Source organism: Ptychodera flava, unplaced genomic scaffold (assembly GCF_041260155.1).
Source record: "Ptychodera flava strain L36383 unplaced genomic scaffold, AS_Pfla_20210202 Scaffold_29__1_contigs__length_4469600_pilon, whole genome shotgun sequence".
NCBI lineage: Eukaryota > Metazoa > Hemichordata > Enteropneusta > Ptychoderidae > Ptychodera > Ptychodera flava.
In genome coordinates, this window is record NW_027248351.1 from 534,799 (window position 1) to 558,593 (window position 23,795).

The following is a 23,795-nucleotide window of genomic DNA, read 5'->3' on the forward strand; positions in this document are numbered from 1 at the left end:
GACACCTCTTTGACACTCAAAGAATCTAAAAATGCATTTACAATAGCAGTCACTCACTCTGAATGCCAGCACCGCCTTGTCAAACTTTCCTGAAAAACAGCAAATAATGACTTTCCCTTTTCAAACATTTTATTAAAAGCTAGGAGACCTCTACCATAGTTAATACACTAAGGACTCCCAAACTTCTTCTTATTTGGTCAGTTTTTCAGAAGTTTTAACAGGCTATAACTCTGCAATGCCTTTGTGCCCAAATGTCTAGTTTTTTTTATTCACAGAGAATGTTGACTACTTTTATATTTTAATAGTTTTGTTGAAATTTATAACTGACGCTCTAGCCTTTCCAACCACCTTAAGTTTTTATACATGTCTATAGTGGCTTCAGGGTCATTGGCCCAATGCTTTTACTCTGTGTGTTCAATGTCTAACCATGTCAGAACACTCTACTTGAAAAAAAAACACCAAAAAATCAGTGTCAACACATACCCTACCACCAGGAGACACATTTGCTATCTATGGTGCTGTCATTGTTCGTTCTAAACGATGTTTGTTTATCTGCTCTAGTTTGTTGTTGTCTGTGCATTTTATCTGCAGCCTCAAATGTACATATCAACCCCACAAGGACATTTGACACCACCTTATCACCAAGGGCAAAACCTGATCCCTCAAGAAATCCGATCTTCAAACACTCAAGTCTATGGTATGTAAAATTTTAGCTCCCCTGTCAGCGACACAGAGCTTATTTAATAGGTGGATGTGTCCGTCGTCCATAGACTCTATCATTCAAAACTTATTGTGCAAGGATGTAGAAGTGGTATAGCTACAAAGTGATGAGTGCAAAATCACTTTACACAAAATTTCAACTTTCTTTCAATTTCTTGGACTATTTTTGATTGCTGAGTTTTATGTCTGGTATAGCATGGCAGGGAGCCAGGAATCGGGGTACTAATTGTCTGAACTTTGCTCACTTATGCTTGCTCTGTTTCTGACCGTTTGGTCAACAATTTACTAGTAACCAATTCTTGGTGACTGATGTGCTTCACCTGATTCAAAATCAAGCAAACAAAGACCAACACACATTAAGGTATTGAGTTAGTTCTATGTTTACAGCAATTATTCTGTCTCATTCCAGGTACAATATCATATATCTCACATTTTATTCACCAAATTTTATTGTCATGTACAAACTTACCTCTACAGCAATGGCCATATAGACCCCTTTTCAATACAGCAGTTTCCAAAGACGGCACACTGTTACACAACAGAAGTCAGGGTACATTCAAATGCAAATAGCAATCGAAATGACAGCCTAAACGTACAGACTGAAAATCAAACCAGTCCCATACGTTAGTTCCAACTCTGTTATCGATGGGTTTTAATTTTTGTCTTGGTAATTTATGAATTCATGGATATAGAAAAACATCTATGATGAATCAAAGTTAGAAAAGTCCAAATAAAGCCAAGGTCAACATCGTGATAGACATGGGTGTGAGGGGACATCGTTGTGATATTTCTGTTTGCTTTGTAAATTTTTTTTAGTGGCATGATGCTGAATGCTTCAATTCCTTTGTGACGTAGTGTCATGTGATTATTATTCATGAGCTGTCATTACTATTCATGAGGGCATGTATATCTCTCTTGGCCCACGTGTACTCAAGCCAGTCTCCAGCTTACCATCACTCTATGTACGTAGCTTAGAGCTTAGTGTAATAAAGTAGCATCTTAGATTATATAGTACTCGCTGTTTCCAGTCGTCTTTACATCCCTTCATCATTGGAATACCAGCCTTGCCGGCCCCGACACGCTACCACATAACCGACAATACCAACGTAACCTCGGTTATATCACATTGGTGGCAGCGGTGGGATTCTAACTCACATTCTCAAGACGGACTTGGAGGAAACCTGGTTGTAACAAAGCTTAACCCGTGAGTACTTTAAAGACACTATTAGCCGTGTGTAAGACACACTCTGAACTTTGAAAAATAACTGTGTGCTACTAAAAAGCTGAGAGACTCGGAACGAACACTTCTATGGTTGTTGTAACCTGACTTTGCTACAAGCAGCAAGTTATATATCTGCCGGTACTTTGGAAAGTTATCTGCAGGGGGAAACTGTCGTCATTTTTATGTATGCATTGGCATGTGGACATACCATCATAGCAGAATCTCCGATACCTGAGATAGCCCAGCAGGACTGAATTTGCTGATCAACTTAATACTGGTTCAGTTGTCGCCGTGTGGATGTAGCTGATAAACCAGAGACGAGAAGTTGGATTTTGTGAGCACTGTTAACCTTGAAGAGAACTCAACCATAAGCCAGTAGAAGCAAGTTCACAGAAGACGGGGGACAATTAAAGAAAACAAAAGAACTTTTGTGTGAAATGAACTTAATTGAACCTTGCCATGGACACTGTCAATGAAGCAACCGGACTTGCTTTTTTATGACTTTGAAATTTCTTGAAAATTTCTGTGTGCAGAGAATTTTCACAATCTTGAACTTGGAACTAAAGGCAGAAAGAGAAAAGCGGGAACACGATTTTAAAATGAAAGAACTAGAGGTAAAAGCGAAGACATATTCGCAAGATACGGATCGTGAGTTCAATGATTGGACTGCTAAACTCCCTCAGTTCAAAGAAGGTGACAATGTTGACACACATTTGCGTACATTCAAGAGGCTAGCTCGAACGTACAGTTGGCCTAAGCGGATTTGGCCAAAGAAATTAGCTCCGACTCTTGTAGGTAAGGCCCAGGAGGCATATTCTAGGTTGAAAGAAGATGATGCCCTGGATTATGATAAGGTCAAAGTTGCTATACTTAGGAAGTATGAGCTCACCAGAGAGTCATACAGAGTTAAATTCAGAGCTTGCAAACATACAGATGAGGAGACATTCTGTATGTGGGGTGATATTGTTACCGATACTTTTGACCGCTGGATGGAAACAAGTGGGGTTCCGTCTTTAAGTTGTGAAGAAAAATATGAACGGGTACGTGAACTATTTATAATGGAGCAATTAGTTGAAGGCGTGCCCAAACAAATGCAAACATGGTTGAAGGAAAGAGATCCTGAAAACTATAAGGAGTTAGTAAAACTTGGTGAGACATATAAATCTGCACATTCTGGCGCTGCTAGCGATCAGACTGAGCGGAAACAGGTTTCAAAAGTTTTAACAATAAAAACAAGCAGCAAAAGGGTGAGGGAAAGAAGTCTTGTGGGAAAACTGGTCATTTGGCAAGAAATTGTCCCGAACAAAAGTCTGATAAAAATGCAGGTTCAGCAAAGACAAAGGTCGTTGGCCATGTCAGAAGTCAGGATGACAAAGGCTATGATATTTGGGCTGAATTTGGTAATGATTATCTACTTGGGAGAAATACTTACGTTGGGTGTTTAGACGGTAAACCAGTGAGTATTCAGAGGGACACGGGTTGTTGTCAAACCTTGGTAAAGCCAGAGTTTGTACAACAATCTATCTATTTGCCTGGAGAGACTTGCAATATTAGTTTTGCAGACGAAACAATGCACGAGGCGCCTGTATATAGACACTAGCCATCTCTTAGAGCATAGAGTGAAGTGTTACATATCAGTGAGTATATAGATACTAGCCGTCTCTTAGAGCATAGAGTTGTTGTTGTTGTTGTTGTTTCTTTATTCCTCCTCAAGAAAGAGAAGAGTTACAACACACAAATAAACTCATACAGATGCAAATTAAATGAAAAAAAAAGAAGAGGTAATTACATTTGAGATCGTTCTTTCAGCTGAATAAGCTAAAATGTTCAAACATCTAGAGCTTGTTTACATCAAAAAGATATAAGTTATCATGTGAGATGTATTTTCTTTACTACATCAGACGCTTACCAAGCATTCAAGCACGCACTTATAAAATCAAAGGCAAGTTCTTGGAATATTCGTATTCGTGTGGTTGTTGAAAGTTGTGGTTGTTATCTTGTAAAATACAAGAAACAAACCCAATATCGTCTAAGTTAAATAAAGTGACAGCAAAATGTACATTAACCTTATCAAATACTGTTGTCCAAAAAGCATCTCTCAATTCAGTAGTGTCAATACAGGAAGTGAGCAAGTGGGTTAAATAATTTTCAACAGCACACTGACATTTCGTACATAGAAGGTCTGCTGGTAATGCAAGAGCTGCTACAATTCTATAAATAGTAAACCTGCGATGCGGGAGGTTACGTAATACAGTATATAAATAAAGAGGTTTGATTTTTTTGTGCAGTTGAGAAAAAAGAGATAAATCTTCTCTTCCTTCAAGCCTTTGTCTCCAAGCAGTATACTCTTTTTCATTAATAGCTTCCTTTACAATAGTTTTCCATATTGCTTTTGGAGGAAAATACCCTGTTGCACAAAATTCATCAAAAAAACACAGAAGGTTGTATTTTGACAAAATTCTCGTAATATCAGGAATAAATCCCCGAGAGTTTTGAACAGAAGCAAGCTTAAATTCAAAAAGACGTTGTAAAAATATACATTTTCTAATGGCTGAATTATCACAGTTACAAAGCATTCCAAAAAAACGCAGTTTGCAATTATCCATGTAAGCTTCAACTGATATCAATCCTAAAGCACTTAAAGCTAAGTCAGTGGGTGTTCTGGGAGGTAAACCTTGGATAACTTTGGCAGCATAACGCTGACACTTTTCAAGCATTTGCAGTTCAATATTAGTAATAGTCCATAGCTCACAAGTATGTAAGGCTGCTGGAAGACACATGCGTTTCCACACTTCCGTGCTTACAATAGGATTTAGACCGTGTGGTCCAATGCCAACACTACGTAAAGAATTATTAAACATCTAGCTTTTTACTAGCAGAAAGTGTACGTTCCATTGTTGATAATGTGTTTGTGATTCGCATGCCAATAACAGTGATGTCATTGACTTCTTCAAGACGACAGTTATACAGAGAAATATTTCTATGCTTACACAGTCTTTTGCCTTCTCTTTTACTTTCTCCAAAAACAATGATTTTGCTTTTTGACAACGAGAGCTTTAATCTCCAATTGGAGCAATATTTGCAAACTATGTCCAGTAATCTCTGGCAAGTAGTGCGTGTAGTCGATAAAATCGAAATGTCGTCAGCTAAGGCAGGTGACCCTACAAATGACGAACCAATATAACATCCTAAACCAGTATTTTCCAGTTCAACAAACAAATTATTTACATAAATTAAGAATAAGGTAGTTGAAAGAACGCTACCTTGTCTTACACCTTGGAAAACTGGGTTTATTTGACACATAAGTACCAAGAGCGATTTGACAGTTTTGTCCATGAAACATGGTACGCAGAATTCGCCAAAGTTTTGCATTGAGGTTCATGGTGTATAGCTTGTAAAATAAACCATTCCACCATATAGAATCAAAAGCTTTATGAAAATCTAGGCTACACATGAATGTTTTACTGCGTCTTTCAATATGGTGATAAATTGTCTCAAGAATACAAAAAGCTGCAGTAATGTTGCTTTGGCCGGATTGATAACCAGCTTGTAGGGAGTGCGGTATTTTATTTTCAATTAGCCAAGGCTGTAAGCGTTGAGAAATACATAATTCAAATAATTTGTGCAACGATGGGAGTGATGAGATTCCCCTATAATTGGAGATGTCAAAACGGTTTTTGTTACCACCTTTAAAAATGGGTACCAAATATGCAGACTTAAAAGAGGAGGGAATATATTCGACAGTAACCATTGCATTGAATAGGCGCATCAAGCAGTTAACTAGAGATGGTCCCCCAAAAATTATGTGCTCATATGTTAGGGAGTCCGGTCCTCCAGCTTTCCCAAGTTTGAGCTTTCTTATTGCACATAAGATTTCTTCAACTAAGAAAGGTGTTGAAAGTATAATCTCGGTATTGTTATGGCTTTCTTCTACAAGGTTGTCAAGTACGTCATCAATGTGAGCTTCAAAATCATTTGAAAAATTGTCATCTTCTGTTGGCTCGTACAACTTTTTAAAGTGTTCCGCAAAAGCATTAACAACAGAAACAGGCTCGGAAATTGTAGTATCGTTCACTTTCAAGATAGTAAAACTATCGCAGTTGTTTTTCCTACATAAATTGACATTGCGCCAGAAGAGTGCTTGATCGAGCTCGATAGAATTTTCAATAAATTCGTACTTTTCACGTTTGTCGTTTCGCTGTAGACGTCTCAATTCACGCCTGAACTCTCGTTTTGATTCTTTATAATTGCGGAAAGTAGCATGTTGCAGACCTCTCGGTCTTCTAGCTTGAATCCATTTATTACGCAACTCCCACGCTTTTTGTGAAAGGGTTGCACATCTTTCCAGTAAGGCTTTAAGTATGGTTTGAAACGAGTGGAGGGAATATTGTTGTCGGCAGTTTCACGTAGAACATTAATTAATTTTGATGAGAAGCGATCAAAATCAACTGGACAAGACAGTATTTATTCAGTGAAGTCAGAAGTGTCTAATTTTTCACATAGTGAATTAGTGTATGATTCTGTGATTGTGATGCGGTCTAGTTTTGACCAAACTAAGTGTTTTTTGGAAGGAGCAAAATTCCGATTTTTTTTCTTAATGAATAAGCTAAGAGAACAGAGAATTGGGTAATGATCCGAAAGATTTAAAGTGTCGTCATCAAGTACTTTACACATTGTCAATAAATCGATAAGGTGAAGTGGAAAGAGGACAAAGTCAATGGTCGACTTGCTCCGTCCACTAAAAGAGCAAAATGTTTCGAATGGACCAGTGCATAAGTTCAAGAGATTTGCTGGTTGCAGATCACATGAGTCTATAAATTGACTAAGCGTCTTTTCACTGTTGAGGTTGGGAAACCTTGCATACGAGGCCCAAACAAATTAGCATTGAAATCACCAAGGAACATGACGTCACCAACAGGTGAGTATGTAGAGTAAATATCTTCCAAAAAGTGAACATAGTCGACATAAGAGTCTACCGTGTAATTAACAGGCGGTAGATACACAGCAAAGATAAAAATACATTTTTTCAGACGTTCACAGTTACTACAGTTAATTCGCAGACCAATGACACGGTCATCTTCTAAGTCTAAATAATCAACAGAAGGTAACAGTGCACGAGGCGCCTGTATATAGACACTAGCCATCTCTTAGAGCATAGAGTGAAGTGTTACATATCAGTGAGTATATAGATACTAGCCATCTCTTAGAGCATAGAGTGAAGTGTTACATCTCAGTGTATATGATACTAGCCATCTCTTAGAGCATACAGTGAAGTGATACATCTCAGTGTGTATATAAACACTAGCCATCTCTTAGAGCATACAGTGAAGTGTTACATCTCAGTGTGTATATAGACACTAGCCATCTCTTAGAGCATACAGTGAAGTGTTACATCTCAGTGTGTATGAGCCAACTCTTAGAGCATACAGTGAAGTGTTACATGTCAGTGTGTATATACATGTAGACACTAGCCATCTCTTAGAGCATACAGTGAAGTGTTACATCTCAGTGTGTATATACATAGACACTTTGCCATCACCTAGGGCATACAGTGAAGTGTTACATCTCAGTGTGTATATAGACACTAGCTCTATATTAGGGCATACAGTGAAGTGTTACAACTCAGTGTGTATATAGACACTAGCTATATATTAGGGCATACAATGAAGTGTTACATCTCAGTGTGTATATAGACACTAGCCATCTCTTAGAGCATACAGTGAAGTGTTACATCTCAGTGTGTATATAAACACTAGCCATCTCTTAGAGCATACAGTGAAGTGTTACATCTCAGTGTGTATATAGACACTAGCCATATCTTAGGGCATACAGTGAAGTGTTACATCTCAGTGTGTATATACATGTAGACACTAGCCATCTCTTAGAGCATACAGTGAAGTGTTACATCTCAGTGTGTATATACATAGACACTTAGCAATCACATAGGGCATACAGTGAAGTGTTACATATCAGTGTGTATATAGACACTAGCTATATATAAGGGCATACAGTGAAGTGTTACATCTCAGTGTATAGACACTAGCCATCTCTTAGGGCATACAGTGAAGTGTTACATCTGTGTGTGTATATGGACACTAGCCATATCTTAGGGCATACAGTGAAGTATCACATCTCAGTGTGTATATAGATACTAGCCATCTCTTAGAGCATACAGTGAAGTGTTACATCTCAGTGTGTATATAGACACTAGCCATCTCTTAGAGCATACAGTGAAGTGTTACATCTCAGTGTGTATATAGACACTAGCCATCTCTTAGAGCATACAGTGAAGTGTTACATCTCAGTGTGTATATAGACACTAGCCATCTCTTAGAGCATACAGTGAGTGTTACATCTCAGTGTGTATATAGACACTAGCCATCTCTTAGAGCATATAGTGAAGTGTTACATCTCAGTGTGTATATAGACACTAGCCATCTCTTAGAACATTCAGTGAAGTGTTACATCTCAGTGTGTATATAGACACTAGCCATCTCTTAGAGCATAGGGTGAAGTGTTACATCTCAGTGTGTATATACCGTAGACACTAGCCATCTCTTAGAGCATACAGTGAAGTGTTACATCTCAGTGTGTACCGGTATATAGACACTAGCTATCTCTTAGAGCATACAGTGAAGTGTTACATCTCAGTGTAATATAGACACTAGCCATCTCTTAGAGCATATAGTGAAGTGTTACATCTCAGTGTGTATATAGACACTAGCCATATCTTAGAGCATACAGTGAAGTGTTACATCTCAGTGTGTATATAGACACTAGCCATCTCTTAGAGCATACAGTGAAGTGTTACATCTCAGTGTGTATATAGACACTAGCCATCTCTTAGAGCATACAGTGAAGTGTTACATCTCAGTGTGTATATAGACACTAGCCATCTCTTAGAGCATACAGTGAAGTGTTACATCTCAGTGTGTATATAGACACTAGCTATACTAGCTATACATGTATTAGGGCATACAGTGAAGTGTTACATCTCAGTGTGTATATAGACACTAGCTATATATTAGGGCATACAATGTAGTGTTACATCTCAGTGTGTATATAGACACTAGCCATCTCTTAGAGCATATAGTGAAGTATTACATCTCAGTGAGTATATAGACACTAGCCATCTCTTAGAGCATACAGTGAAGTGTTACATCTCAGTGTGTATATACCGGTAGACACTAGCCATCTCTTAGAGCATAGGGTGAAGTGTTACATCTCAGTGTGTAATGGTATATAGACACTAGCTATCTCTTAGAGCATACAGTGAAGTGCTACATGTCAGTGTGTATATACATGTAGACACTAGCCATCTCTTAGAGCATACAGTGAAGTGTTACTTCTCAGTGTGTATATACATAGACACTTAGCCATCACTTAGGGCATACAGTGAAGTGTTACATCTCAGTGTGTATATAGACACTAGCCATATATTAGGGCATACAGTGACGTGTTACATCTCAGTGTGTATATAGACACTAGCCATCTCTTAGAGCATACAGTGAAGTGTTACATCTCAGTGTGTATATAGACACTAGCCATCTCTTAGAGCAGGAGAAAAAGGTACAGTGTATTTGGCTGCATGTAATAGATTAAAATGTCTTTGAATGCATCGCTGCTGAAGTAACAGGTTGTGTCAATGTGAGTCAATGTGTGTCTTGTGATTGGTCAGTATTGGTCAACATTTGTTGAAATTTTGCATGGCAAAACATTCAGAAACGACGAACAGCACCTATCATTATTGTTGGAATACATAAATGAAGTTTCCAATAATTTTACTCTCATTTTGCATCAAGTATTCGAACAACATTCTAAATAATTTTGAAAATCTGAATGTGCAAGTATTGTTGAATATCATTTTAATCTTTCATAATTTAAAATTGTCTATACCAGTACTTGATATGTCTTTTGCTGGTAACACTAAAAATTGACCTGTGAAAGCAATAATAATTCATTTGAATTTTAATTTCACTACTTTGACTACAAAATGTTATCCACTATTATATCATACCAATACATTGATGATGCAAATGGTCGAGACGTGAAAAGAACTTCAAATTGGTATATTGCCGATATACCACGATTTGCACACACGCGAGCTCTCAGCTAGAGCAAAAATGATATGGTAGCAATAACTCATACCCAGGTATAACACTCGGCTCTGACCAGTCTACTTCATGCACGCACTATCACTTGTGCATACGTTGTGAACTGGTCAAAATCTGATGGTATATACCATCGCTGGGTGTGCTTTATTGCTTAAATATAGTGTGTCTTGATGACAATACCTTTTTTTATCCATGTCTATACCCTTACCAAAAACATAGCGCTATTTTTAGTAGGTGATAGCGCTATTTTACAGAGGTGACAAATAGGTGACAGAGAGGTGAAAGTTTTGTGTACAAAGCTTTATTTCCAGCTGAAACAATGGATATCTACTTGAAATCTACCTACACCTATTACAAAACTACAAGCTAACAAGTAGGTCTATCATAGGCGTTAAAGTAGTAATTTCAACGAAATATTTATGAGATGCAAATTAAGTCATTTAAATATCTATGAAAATCTACTGCACACCTACTACTTGCCTCACCTGGAAAAAAAGGATTTCAACCTACATGATACCTACAGAAATCTACTAGTCACCTACTGTGACACCTACCTTGTACCTAGTACAGACCTACGACAGATCTACTGACATGCCTACATAAATCTGCAACACACCTACTAAGATACAACTAGCACCTATAAGTGACCTATAATAGACCTATGTATGTGACTACAGTAACTACATTCTAAAAAGCACGGAAATGCACATTTTATCAAGTAACATATTACAATATATGAATAATGAATTTTAGCAATCTTTCGTTCGAAAATTTCACGAGAAATTTATTTTTTTAGGCTATATATGTGATTGTGCTTAGACTCCAGTTAACTTAAATGCTTGGCTTGTTTCTGTGGAATAATATACGTCACTTGACCTTGACCATGGTATCATCCACAGACAAATTACATCGCACATCGCTCAGATTTACACATTTTCTAAGATTATACCGGTGATCATGTTCCACAAATTCGACGAATTTTCCAAAGCTTGTCAAATGCAGGATCACCTCTTTTATGTATTACTCTGTCACTGTCAACAAAGTGAACATGTCTCTCGGCATAGTAGCACTGAAGGCAAGCACTGGATCAAGTTGGCCAGAAATTCAAGCAAAAATATTTGAAAAAACATACATACATATCAACCAGACCCATCGTGGTGTTAGTCCGAAACAAACTTGAAAATGTTCAATAAAAATGTTACGGGTTCTCAAGATGTTCTCAGGCCATTTTGACTTAGAATCATTTTGCTTTGCCTCCATGCTGTTCAGTTAGTTCGCGTATCGTTCTATTCCCACATCCAACTCGTTGTACCTCCATGGCTTCGGGTAACAATGTTGTTCAATATTACAACAGGTACCATCATTCTCCGATTACGAACTTCCCGCCACGACCAAACATCAATGTTCTTGTCGTCAAACCATCTCTCGTTTCAAATTCATGACTCCACTCACCCGAATCGTCGTCAGAATTACTGCAACTTGAAGTTGTTGAAGCATACGATGTTGGTCTTGAATCGATATCAGCGTTATTTCCGGGTTGATCATTGCTGCACCGTCTTTGTCAACTTTATTGTCAGACGATTCATGGCAATCACATAGTCGAACCAGAGGACTGAGAGTACATGTCATCCTCGATGTTTGACTTGGTAAAACCATAAAATGAGTCACTGCTACTACCACAAAAAATGTCAGCAATGCGATGTCCAACCTCCGTGCTATCGCTCAGATCGGCTAATTTTAAGATTTTGGTTGAAAACTCAGTGCAATACGGAACCAAAACAAGCGCAAAGGTCACATAAATATTCACCAGCCTGCAGCCGACAAACTTTTAGGCTCGGAAATCCCCTAGACAATGATCAATTGGGTGTACCCCTATAGGCAGAATTCTTTATTCAAATAGGGTTTAAAGTTCAACTGCGGCTTTTACGTTTGTTCTCCTGTGAGGGCGCCTCAATTTTCCTTTAGTTGTATGATAGGTCATGATAGTTCTATGTAGGTGTGCTTTACCTACACAAATCTATTTGTCACCTACAGTTGATCTAATACAGAAGTAGGTGTAAGATAGGTGTTATTAGGTACTAAGTAGATGCATAACAAGACTTATTCCTGAAGACCTACAAGTAAAATGACACCTATTTAACACCTCTTGAGATCTACCAAAAACTCCTAAGAACCTACAAAAATAGCGCTATATCTACTATAAATAGCGCTATCTTTTTGGTAAGGGTAGTAGCTTCAGGGACTTTGGCCTTATGTTTTTTGGTTTCAGTTTATATGTTTAATTCTAAACACATGATACACATAGAGTAGCCATGATAGTATGTGCACAGATACTCAAACTCTCCCATGGGACTCGTTATCGGATGCGCTATTTTGCGGTTGCGGGCTGCGGGTTGCGGGTGCGGGTTGCGGGCATGAAAAATGTGTGATTTTTTGTATCATTTTCGCTAGTAGATAGAATAAATGCTAAAATAGTATCTATATGTATTTGTTTATGGATAAAAGCCGTGAACTTCTTGAATAATGCCGTTATTTTAGCTTACATCTGGTAAAGCACCACCAACGTCAGAATAGTCCATTTCCCATCCAACATTCGCTGTTGCACAGCGCACTGCCGATCGAAGTTTTCGAAATGATATGACTCAACACGGATGAGTAATAATATGAACACAAGACAGATTTCACAACAACTCGCTACATTAACTTTTTATGTAATGATTAGGACGGATAGTTTAAAAGTAAGTTTCGGATCGTTGACAGCACAGATGAACTGGGAGATGAACTTCGGTTCGTTGAAACTCGACACGCCTAATAATTTGTTACTTTTTCATAGAATGCCATGCCCTTCTCACACTTCAGATTAGTTCAACCGCCAATAAAAGCACAATTTTCAGAATCGTTTTCAATGCCGTTTAAAATATTTTATTGTGGTGAACACGATAATAGTCCTAGGAAACTTTTCATAGTCATGCTGGATCAAATGCATATGGAGCGACTATCATGCTGCAGGTGCAAGTCATAGAATATGTTCATGATATTAGGAGATACACAATTATTGAGAGCTGCAGAACACAAACTCATCCAAAAATATTCCTATTAGATCGATTCCTGAAAATAAGTCAACGCACCGACGTGTTTTTCCCGCTGAAATTCTCGCGTAAAATGTTAGCGGAATGTCGTTCTCTGTGGTCGTGACCTCGGTTGAACCGAAACGGCAAAGTAAGCTAAGTCCATTGTCGTACGTCTTTTTCTTTTTAAAGATTTCATGAAAAATACACGGCATTAAATACACAACACTTCTACGCTTTTTGAAGTCAAATCTTTCCTTAGACATTGCATTTAAGTAGGCATTGTTTAATTTTCTGTGTGTGTTGCCCTGGAACTGAATTGTGAATGAATGCATTACAAAGAATTTACTTCCTATGGCCTGATACTAGAAATGTAACAATTTTCATTCCGCGATAAATGGCGACATTTCTGAGGCGCGAATTTTTTTTGTCAGTCTGGTATTATTTCTCAGTCACATCCGGGCTCACATCCATGTCAAGAAAGAAAAGTGATTTCAGATCCCGAATCATTTGTAATGGCCAGGCAGCTCGGAATAAATAAATTGGTCCTTTGAATCGCCGCTTTTAGTTTAGCAGAATAGATTTGTTCAGAAACATGACGTATTTTCACCCACTTGATTTGGTCTGTTATAGCATCTTTAGTCCAAAAAATCAATTTTACAGCATATATGTTTTCAACAGCCTTCAAATGTACAGTATTATGTTAAAATACACAATATGGAATATGTTGTGTTTTATTAATTTTAACCATCTTGACCTGATGTTGAAAATATGGACTTGGCAGAAAAGGGATACTGTACGATAGACCTGATCATGATTATTGATAATAGACACCTTCTAAAGGTTTTATTTCTTATATACTAATGCCATATTACATATATTAGAAATCTAGCCATAATTCTAAAAACCCGCAGCCCGCAACCCGCAGCCCGCAACCCGCAACCGGCAGCCCGCACTTTAGCAGATACCGCTCGTTATATAGCAGAATATTGTTGAAATCTCATCCCACAAGCAGCATGGATATCTGGAAATACTCTGTGTGAAAAAGATGTGCCGCTTTGATGGCCATTAGTGGGTAAAATTGTAACAAAATGGCTGCCAGGCAGCTATGATATTGGATTATTTTGTGAAACAAATTGATATGCCTATGTATGACATAGGTCAATATCCTTGTACCGACCTTGAATAATATTGGTTAAAATATGTTTGAGTTACAACTCCAGACGTGAAAAAAATCGTAACAAAATGGCTGCCTTGCAGCCATATTGGATTGTTTTGTGGGATAAATTGGTATGCATATGTGCTTGTACCAACTTAAAATAACATTGGTTGAAAAATGTTTTGAGTTACAGCTCCAGACATGAAAAATTGTAACAAAATGGTGCCTTGCAGCCATATTACATCACAAATCTAATGCATGTGTATGAAAAGCTAGTGTCTTTCCCTACCAAATTTGAAAAAAGTAATTGGTAAAGACATCTGTAAGTTATGGTTCCAGACGTGAAAAATTTAACAAAATGGCTGCCTTGCAGCCATATTGGATCATGAAACAAATCGACAGGCATATGTACTGGTATTGACATAGGTCAATGTTCCTGTACCAAATTTTAAAGAAATCGGTTTACATGCATGTCTGAGAAATGCTTGATGATGGCCACACAGATGCACAGACATGACCAACGCCACAAGTCCCCTCGGACTTTGTTCTTGTGGACTTATGAACTGTCAGTCTGAAATGTACAATGTATTTTCAGTGAACAAATGTTCTTATATACACTAGATTTCATCATAAAGTATAAACTTTGTTATTTAAGCAATAATATATATTATAGCCCAAACAAGGGACTATGTGCCGGAGGGTAGGTGACCATTTGCCCGACGTAAGGAGGGCAAATGGTCTCCTGCCCCGAGGGTACATAGTCCCTTGTTTGGGCTATAATGTTTTTATTACATGCCTCTCTTTCTCAGTTTGCACCAAAAATATTTATGTTTATTGGCAAATTATAGTCAAATGCTTTATTTTCATTTTAGACGAAAAACGGTTAAAAATAGAACGATTTTCATCATCGAATGGCGCATTGATATATTTAAACTACTGTTATGCGGTTTATCAATATTTTTTATGCGAAATTTTCCAAAAACCGGATTTTCTGTGCAAAACATGAAATTTCAAGACTTTTAATTCCAAAAGTTTTCAAGTTGAAAATAGTTCCGGTTCACTTTCAGTCCAGTGATGACTATGCGGCCTGCTACGTCATCGGCGAGTTACCATTGAATCCTATGGAGCGCGTGACATTCGATATACGAGGCATGTAATAAATCACACCCAGTGATGGTATAGATTTGACCAAGACATATATATACTCGCTATTGTCCTTGCATGTATGTTGTGAACTGATCAAAATCTCATGGTATACCATCACTGGGTGTGATTTATAGCAACAGTTGTATCATAACAGTATTGAAATTCTGGCCTGAACATAAAAAAATGATATTTGCTCTTGCCAGAGCTCGCGAAAATAATTGTGTGCCAACGGTGTTATATGATGGACATACCACAGATCTGTCTAACTTACATTTAGGTTTGTGTACCGGTATTTCTCACAGAGAACACCTGATATTCAAATGTAAATTTACAAAAAAGTTTACATTCTGATTAGTATTAATAATTGTCTACTTAGGAGTGCATTGCTGATGATGTATGAATCCTTAGATATCCCACAATGCCATTGTGATATTATGCCACACTACCACTCAACCTGGACATCCACAGTCACTGTTTTTGGATAGCAATGAATGCATCCAATGACATTAAAACATTGACATGGTAAATATTGGTCACTGATTTCCATACATTCAAAATAAATTTTGATTCCATGAAAAATGTAACATTTATGATTGGTATAAATCTGCACATTTTTGAATCTGTCAGCCCTTGAAGACATCCAATCTACACCAGAGATGGAAAGGGCAACTCTAGAATCTCAACTGAAGGAGACAAAGAAAGAGAAGGCTACTTTGGAAGAAAGACGTAAGGAACTGACACAGAAGTTAGAGAGAACTGAGCAGTCATTGGTCAGTCAACGTATTGCATTGTTCAGTCAACGTATTGGGAAGAGTGCGGAGAGAGAGAAATTACAGTCTGAACTTGAAGAGAAGGAGAAGCTGACTAAGAAACTTGATAATACAGTAGAAGAATTCAAACATAATTTGGAACATTCTTCTCAGAAAAAACAAGCAGAGAAAGGTACAGTGTCTTAGACTGTGAATTACAAACCCATCATTGTTGGAACAAATTACTTTAAGTTTCAAATTATTATTTTTTTTTCATTTTACAGTACAATGAGCAAACAAGAGACTTTTAAAATCCAAACTTGCACATTATTGTTGCATGCTAGACATCAGACGGAATTTTGTTCAAATGAAGTTATTGCTAACAAAAATGAACAAATACACAGGTTAAAAGGATGATCAGAATGTGATATATAGCTATTTTCAGTCAACAAATTTGTTTCTCCAAAACTATTTATCCAATAGCTTTGATATTTTGTACACAGTTGCCTAGAAGTTATCCATACTAAAACAATGAATTTTAGGGCACTTTTTGCAACTTTAATTCAAAAATTTTGTTTCTTAAAAATATCTGTCAGGCTCCCAGGGTTATCTAAATATGATATATTGAAATTATGATGAAATCTACAATTCTTTATTTTTGCAGCTATTTTTTGCCGTTGTTGGTCAGGCCATCCTGAACTGAACTATCAAAGATTTCCACCTTCCTCATCAACACATGTCTCACAAATAGTTATTCTCTACATAACACAGCGGAGCTGTATCTGCCGCTTGGTCGCTTGTTTGTAGTTGGGAATCATTCTGTATGAATTACAAAAACTCATTACCTTGGTTCTTGCAGCTCCAACTTTAAGGCCTCAGCGACCTTCACAACATCAAGACGAGATGTCTACTGGTCACATGATGCAAGCGTCTGCAGCTACAGGTCCACCAACTTCACCTGTTGTGTACTCCCAGGCTCAGCAGATGCCATACCCAACTGCTCAGCCACATGCCCAGGGGACCATAACGAGTCAGATGATACCTCAGAAAGTACAGAATCGGTCCAACATACAGTCTTCACAAAAGGTTTGTAGCAGTTGTTGTGTTGGATGGAACTTTCCACAATCACATTTACAGGGCATCCTCCATATATGTAAATGTCTGCACTAATCAATAGGAATATCTACACTACTATTACAAATCGAAATTAGTGTCCCTTTATGAAAGCTATTCTATGAGCAGAGAGTCAACATCTTGCTAAGTGTAAAAGTACAGCACTCTGCCCCTGGCTATTGAATTATTTGTAGCACACATATTTGGCCACATGTTGCTGCACTGATAACAGCACTCACATTATGAAAATATTGAGTTAGGACAACAAAAGAATTGCGATATTGTTCCTTTACAGGAAATTTGATATTGATGCCCTTTGATTGGCTGCAAAGATATTCAGATACTTACCACTTCCTTCAATGTTCTCATTATGAGCAACCAACTTCCAGTGCACCTCTGTGTTTCTGTGTTTTATTTTGATAAAAATAATCTAAGTTTAAGATATTTTTAATGGCGTTTTATTCAGTATTCAATGTCTAGTCATGACAGAACACTCTATTTGAAAAACAAGAAAAAAATCAGTGTCAACACCCTATCACCAGCAGACACTTTTGCAGTCTCTGGAGCTGTCATTTTTCATTTATTTTGTATTTATTGTTCTTAAACGATGTCTTTTTATCTGCTCTCTTTGTTTATTTGTTTGTTGTCTTTGCATTTTATCTGCAGCCCAAAAAGTACAGATCATCCCCACAAGGACATTTGACATCACCTCATCATCAAGGGAAAAACCCTATCCCTCAAGAAATCGAGACCTCAGCCACTCAACTCTCTGGTACGTAAATTTTTAGCTCATCTGTCAGCGACACCGAGCTTATCTGATAGGTACGGTAGATGTGTGGTGATGTCCGGCGTCTGTCAACTCTTTCATTTAAAATTAATCGGCAAGGATGTAGAAGTGGTATAGACACAAAGTGATGACGTCAAAATCACTCTACGCAAAACGTAGACGCCTTGTAATTAAGGCACTGACTAATCAACAACATTAAAAAACAAATTTCAACTTTCTTCCAACTTATTTGACAATTTTTGATTGCTGAGTTTTATGTCAGGTGAAGCACAGCGGGGCCTTGAATGGGAGTTAAAGACCAAATTGTCTGAATTTTGCTCACTTATGCTTGCTCTGTTCTGACAGTTAATTTGGTCAATCAAATTTCTTTACAAATTCTTTGTACACCATAGAGCCAGGCTCCTATGTCCCAAGTTTCAAGGTCACATGCTTGGTCAATTTAGAGGAGAAGATTTTTATAGTATTTTGTTTCAGAATTTAAGACCTTTGACATGCCCTTTACCTCTGCAGCTGAGCTAATTTCCTATCCTATAAAAAAGTACAAGGGGGCTTTTATCTATTGAAGAATGACCGGTATAGAACCTTATTGCACAACCCAAATTTTTGGGTTGTCCCTGATGTTTGTTTGACCCTCACATCATCCTGTACCTCATTAATTATGCACATCTAATTCTAGGTTAGCTAATAGAGCTTAGAAGTCTGATTTTGGTGGACAGGGAAAAGTATTTAAGTATTAAAGAAAAGTATTTTGACAAAAGTGACCAGAGTGACCTTTGACCTCGATTTTACTACTGGGCCTATTATCAGTAACCAGTTTCAGTTGGGCATTAAAATTGGTGAGGATCATTTTAAAACACTCTTGAAGGGTCAATATTTTACACACAATGTATCACAGGCCACCATTTCATGCCTGGCACCATGAACTCCTATGCTGATTTATCAGTGTACATGAATCCATTTAGTAAATCTGAGTGAAAATGCATCTGTTTCTAACTCAAACTGCAAAACATCGTAAATCATGGCACGTGAATTGTGGCATGAAGCTTGAATTAGGCTTATCCTCCCTTGTCCTACAAAGAAAGGCAAGAACATCAAGTAGGTATTGACATGAAGTTTGCATCAGATTGTTGACCATACAGTTCACATTAAGGTCACTGATGTAATGCCATGCCTGCATTCATGCTAGGAATAGTAACTTATGAAGAAAGCAGCTTTGATGTGCTTAGTCTATGAACAACACAGGACATCTTCAGGACAAGACGATTTTGTGAATTCTGGAGCAGTTATAACTATTTAAAAATACCGTCAATGACACTGTACCTTCTCTAATGTGTGGCCAGGTCAGGTAATTGGTTGTTGGCATGGAGTTGTTGGTAAATAGTTGATGATGTAGGGGCATGAGGTGGGATATGGACCCAAAGAACCCAAAAGATGATTAAATACATCAATCAAAAAAATTCTAAGCTACAGTATAAACTGCCTAAAGATAGTTCAATGTGGAAAAAAGTTAAATAATTCAGAAATAAGAATTCACAGTCCAAATAGTAATGACGCACTTCCTTACTGACCTGAGTGCATGTGAAATACACAACCTGGCATCTGTAATTAAGGGGGAGACCCACATTCGCAGACACTTTTCTTTAACCTGATTTTTCACCATTAAAATGAATCTTTAACCCAACATGTAGTATATGTTTGGGTAGGTCGACAGTTGAAGATTATAAAAATTATGAGAATATTTCAAAACCTGTTTGCGTGTGTTTGTTTTGCTCAAAAATGTCTGTTTTTGAGTTTTTTCACTTAAAAAGTGTAAGTACGAGAGGGTGATGGCCATTGGTAAGCCGTTTACTGCAATCGATAGCAGGGTAAGGTGTGTAAAAACCGTGTCTTGGATTTTTGATACTCCGCTTTGTTTTTGCACAATTAGCCTTGAAAGTGAGAAGTGGTGGATTCTGAATAAATTAACGGCTTTTGTCCACGTTTGTCACGATATCTTTTGTTTTCGGAACATTATCGGAATTCTGAGACACGGTTTTGTAGAAACAGTCACTAACTACAACCTGTGCAAAGATAAGGCTAATCCGTCAACGCGGCGCCAAGTTACACTCTCCAGAAGTTGCGATAAATTGCCAAAAACGGAACGGAGTAAATCGCAGAAATGTGTATGCGACCCTTGGAGTCGCACAAAGTCAGCTAAAATTCCGGTTCGCTCACATTTTTGGTGGAAATTCCCAGCCCATAATGAAGTACAGGACTTTTTACACAATTGTCTGAATTTGTGGTATGAATGAAATTATACATGACGTGAAAATTGGAAGAAAATGAACACTGAAACGGCCAGTTCGCGGCGTAAGCGTTAGGCTTTATTTACACAACTGTCATTCCGAGCTAAATCTGGGGATAATCTTCTTGCTAAATACAAACTAGCGTATTAACTGTGCACTGTAGTGTACCAGTTAAAATTTGATTATCAAGCGAAGAAATGGCTGGCTGCATATATACTTCGTAAAATTGTGTGAGTTTGCATGCCAAGTCCGATGACATTGTGTTTTCCTCTCTTTTGGTTGCGCAATCGTCACCGCGTTTTCAGCTTCCTGCCCGGAGAGAGACACGTGACAATGAATTTACAATGTGGTACATACCGACAAAGACGAATTCATTCAGACGCCGTGTTGCGTACGTTAGCTTTTACGTTCCGTACTGCATATTGAAGTACGATAACAGTCCGCCTTGAACATGGCATGGAGCTAAAAACGGACAGCTACATGAACGCGGTTTCCGACCTAAGAAGCACCAGTGCCGGGCTAACTTTGTGTTGTGCCATGTTAGAACCCATCGTTAGGCTAAACTAAATATAACACCTGACAATATCTGGTATCTAAAACGATTTCCTAATAGAAAGATAAAAAGTTGGCGAAAAACTGAAATAAATCGATTCTGACACGAAACTTGACCAATTCTAAAAGCGACTTGTTTTGGCTTCGCGAGTGCCATGGAGGCGAGTACCTAAAACAGATGTGAATCTGTGACTACGCTGATATTAAAGTGAATGCTTCATTCTAAAACCGCGACGGTCAAATTTTGTACAAGTAGTGAAATGCGTGAACTTCAATCAAACAGTTGAATATCGTGTTGGCTGATGTTTGGAAACGAGCATTCGTCGTTCTCCGGTGGCGACTGTCCGTTGACTGTAATAGCGACGATAGACAGGCCAGGAGCACGCTGTTTTTCAGGCTGATTGAGTTTATCCACAGAAAAAAGCAGTTGCTGATTCGAAAAAAGCACGTTCATGGTTGTTTAATTTTTTTCAAGTTCGTGGAAATTATTCTCTCATTTTCAATTTTGGCTTCTTTAAATTTATTGCATAAGTTTATAATTACCTAATAACAATTCAATCGCAATGATTTTAAAGCTATACCGACATGAATTTGTGCTGTGAAATATCGCATACTTTTCAATCGAGATTGATTTCGACCCTGGACTTCGACTCACTTCATGAGCAGTCCGCCAATAAAAGTTCAGTTGATCGAGACAAATTATATATGCTCTATGATTAGTTCCGGTACAGATTGAAAAACAAATGCTGGGCCAACATTGTGTTTACATTGTAAATCACGGCATCATTCTAAACTGTACGTGCATTACCCGCATCACGTTCCCTCTGTGTCCGCATAGAATTTACAAAACAGCTCACGTTTCCAAACCGGGCAGAGCAGCCACCGGCGCGATTTTCTCGTTATAAAATTTCGAACTATTGGCATATTTCTAATTTCTACTGAGAGGAATGTTGCTCGCCCAACTGTCGAAACAAAAAGACGTCGCAACCATTTTCACAAAAAAGATAGAAAACTTGTGGTGACGTACAGGAACGTAATCTTCATTGCATGCTTTACGTGTAAACCGTAACGTAGCGGTAACAATTTTGGTTGCCGGACTTCACTGACATCATCTGACATTTTTATCATCAGTCGCAATTAGTTCGGAGCGGGATTAATTTTGAATGTCGGCCTTCATAAAGTGCAGACAAACATGTAAACTTTTATCAGAAAAAGACGTAATTTTTGGATTTTCGGAGTAGTCTAGTTTGATTGGGGCGGGGTCAGTTTTGAATGTCCGACTATACTTTTCATTTAGTCCACGTCATTTGTTAGCGGACACAAATGTACGTTTTGGTTTTCGGCGGGGATTAATTTTGAATGCTGGACTTTATTTAGCAAATATGTAAAGACAGAGACCTACCATTTGGATTTTCGGCCGTTATTTGTTTTGTACGGGAACAGTTTTACTAAATACGTGTTATAGGAAAACGAGGTAAAAATGACGTAAACTACAATGAGCAGCCTCTCTGTTGTGCGCAAGATGTATCACCAGTTTTTGATCGAAGCTCAGTTTAGTGTTGAATGAGTAAGCGTTCTGCGTTACATTCCTCGCTTGCGACCATTTCCAGTTTACACCTTTTCAACGCGTCGGAAACTGGAGTTTTAAGCCTGACTGTAACTCTGACAATTGTAACTGTTCTCTCATTCCCGGCCATATGCTTGATATTCCGCTTTTGTGGACCATGCTTTTGCAATCGACGGCTGCTTTTGCAATCGACGGCTACCTTCAGCATGTTCAGTAGCCACGACATACTTCCTGCCGGCAGCTGGGAAGAAGACTGACGCATGCGCACTCCTCCGGACGGAATTAACGTAATCTACTTACGCTCTTGAGATAGCCTTGACTAATCTGGAAACCGTTAAGACACAAGAAAAACACGGCACGCGAACTGGCCTACAAGGTTCATTTTTGTTAAAATCTAACTCATTTCCGAGTATGTTATGGTTTCAAACTTATCGTCCACTCAAAGGCCATATTAGACAGATTCAAAATTTACCATAAAACAAAAAATGACCAAAATCACTCAAGGAAGGTGGGTCTACCCCTTAAATGTATACCAAGTGATCATTTCAAGTCACTTTTAACTGTTTTTAATGGATTTTCCAAAGAGTCCTGTGGAAATGATGAAAAACGCTTATCTGGTCTTGTGTTTGTATAACCTCATTGCTGATAATTGTCATAGTATTGAAAAAAAATTGAGAGTGAAGAAATTACTGTTTGTAATAGGCATATTTTCCTTGAAATACATGACCGTGTAAAGAATATATGCTAAAAGTGTTTAAGAGTAAATTTCTTTTCAAAAAATAATTTAATCTGTGACCAAAGGATTTTTATTCTTTGAGTTTACAAATTCAAACATTGCAATTTGTTCAATCATCTTGTGCAGTGCAAAATTTATAAAATGACTGAAAAACAAAAAAAATTGGCAGAATTACAGTCTTTGTGATGTAAAATTATGGGTTGACATCACGATAACTGTTAATCTGTTTGAAGTACTAATATACTATAATTTAAAAAAGAAAAGTTCATGCAGAAACGGTAAAATATATTGTCAGCAATGTAGTGTTAATTTTGACTTTACATCAAAATATGCCTTTGCTGGATACCAAATATATAGGGCGAAATATTAAAATCAGCCATGTTCAGCAAAATCCACACAACAGCATTGATCCTTTTCTAATTTGATTTGATTTGCTTATATCCTTGTGTGACAGTCAGTACAATATGGAACTTGAACACAACACAGTGAATAAGTATGCTGTAAATGAAATGGTGTGGCTGCATCCAGATGCAGCAATAGGAGTGCCTTTGTCTCTCACCCTCATTTCCAACCTGTC

The 23,795-nt window shown here is 37.8% G+C and overlaps 1 protein-coding gene across 5 annotated transcripts in view; it reads left to right on the top strand.

Annotated features, from left to right (window-relative positions):
• Positions 1 to 23,795, top strand: part of LOC139127176 (myosin-3-like) — a 182,777-nt gene that overhangs the window by 11,400 nt on the left and 147,582 nt on the right. For all 5 annotated transcript variants that reach the window (XM_070693096.1, XM_070693097.1, XM_070693092.1 and 2 more), the window contains exons 9-12: positions 592 to 697; positions 16,057 to 16,371; positions 17,038 to 17,264; positions 17,958 to 18,063. In XM_070693096.1, the coding sequence (XP_070549197.1) occupies positions 592 to 697; positions 16,057 to 16,371; positions 17,038 to 17,264; positions 17,958 to 18,063 (754 nt within the window). The remainder of the gene's footprint in view (positions 1 to 591; positions 698 to 16,056; positions 16,372 to 17,037; positions 17,265 to 17,957; positions 18,064 to 23,795) is intronic.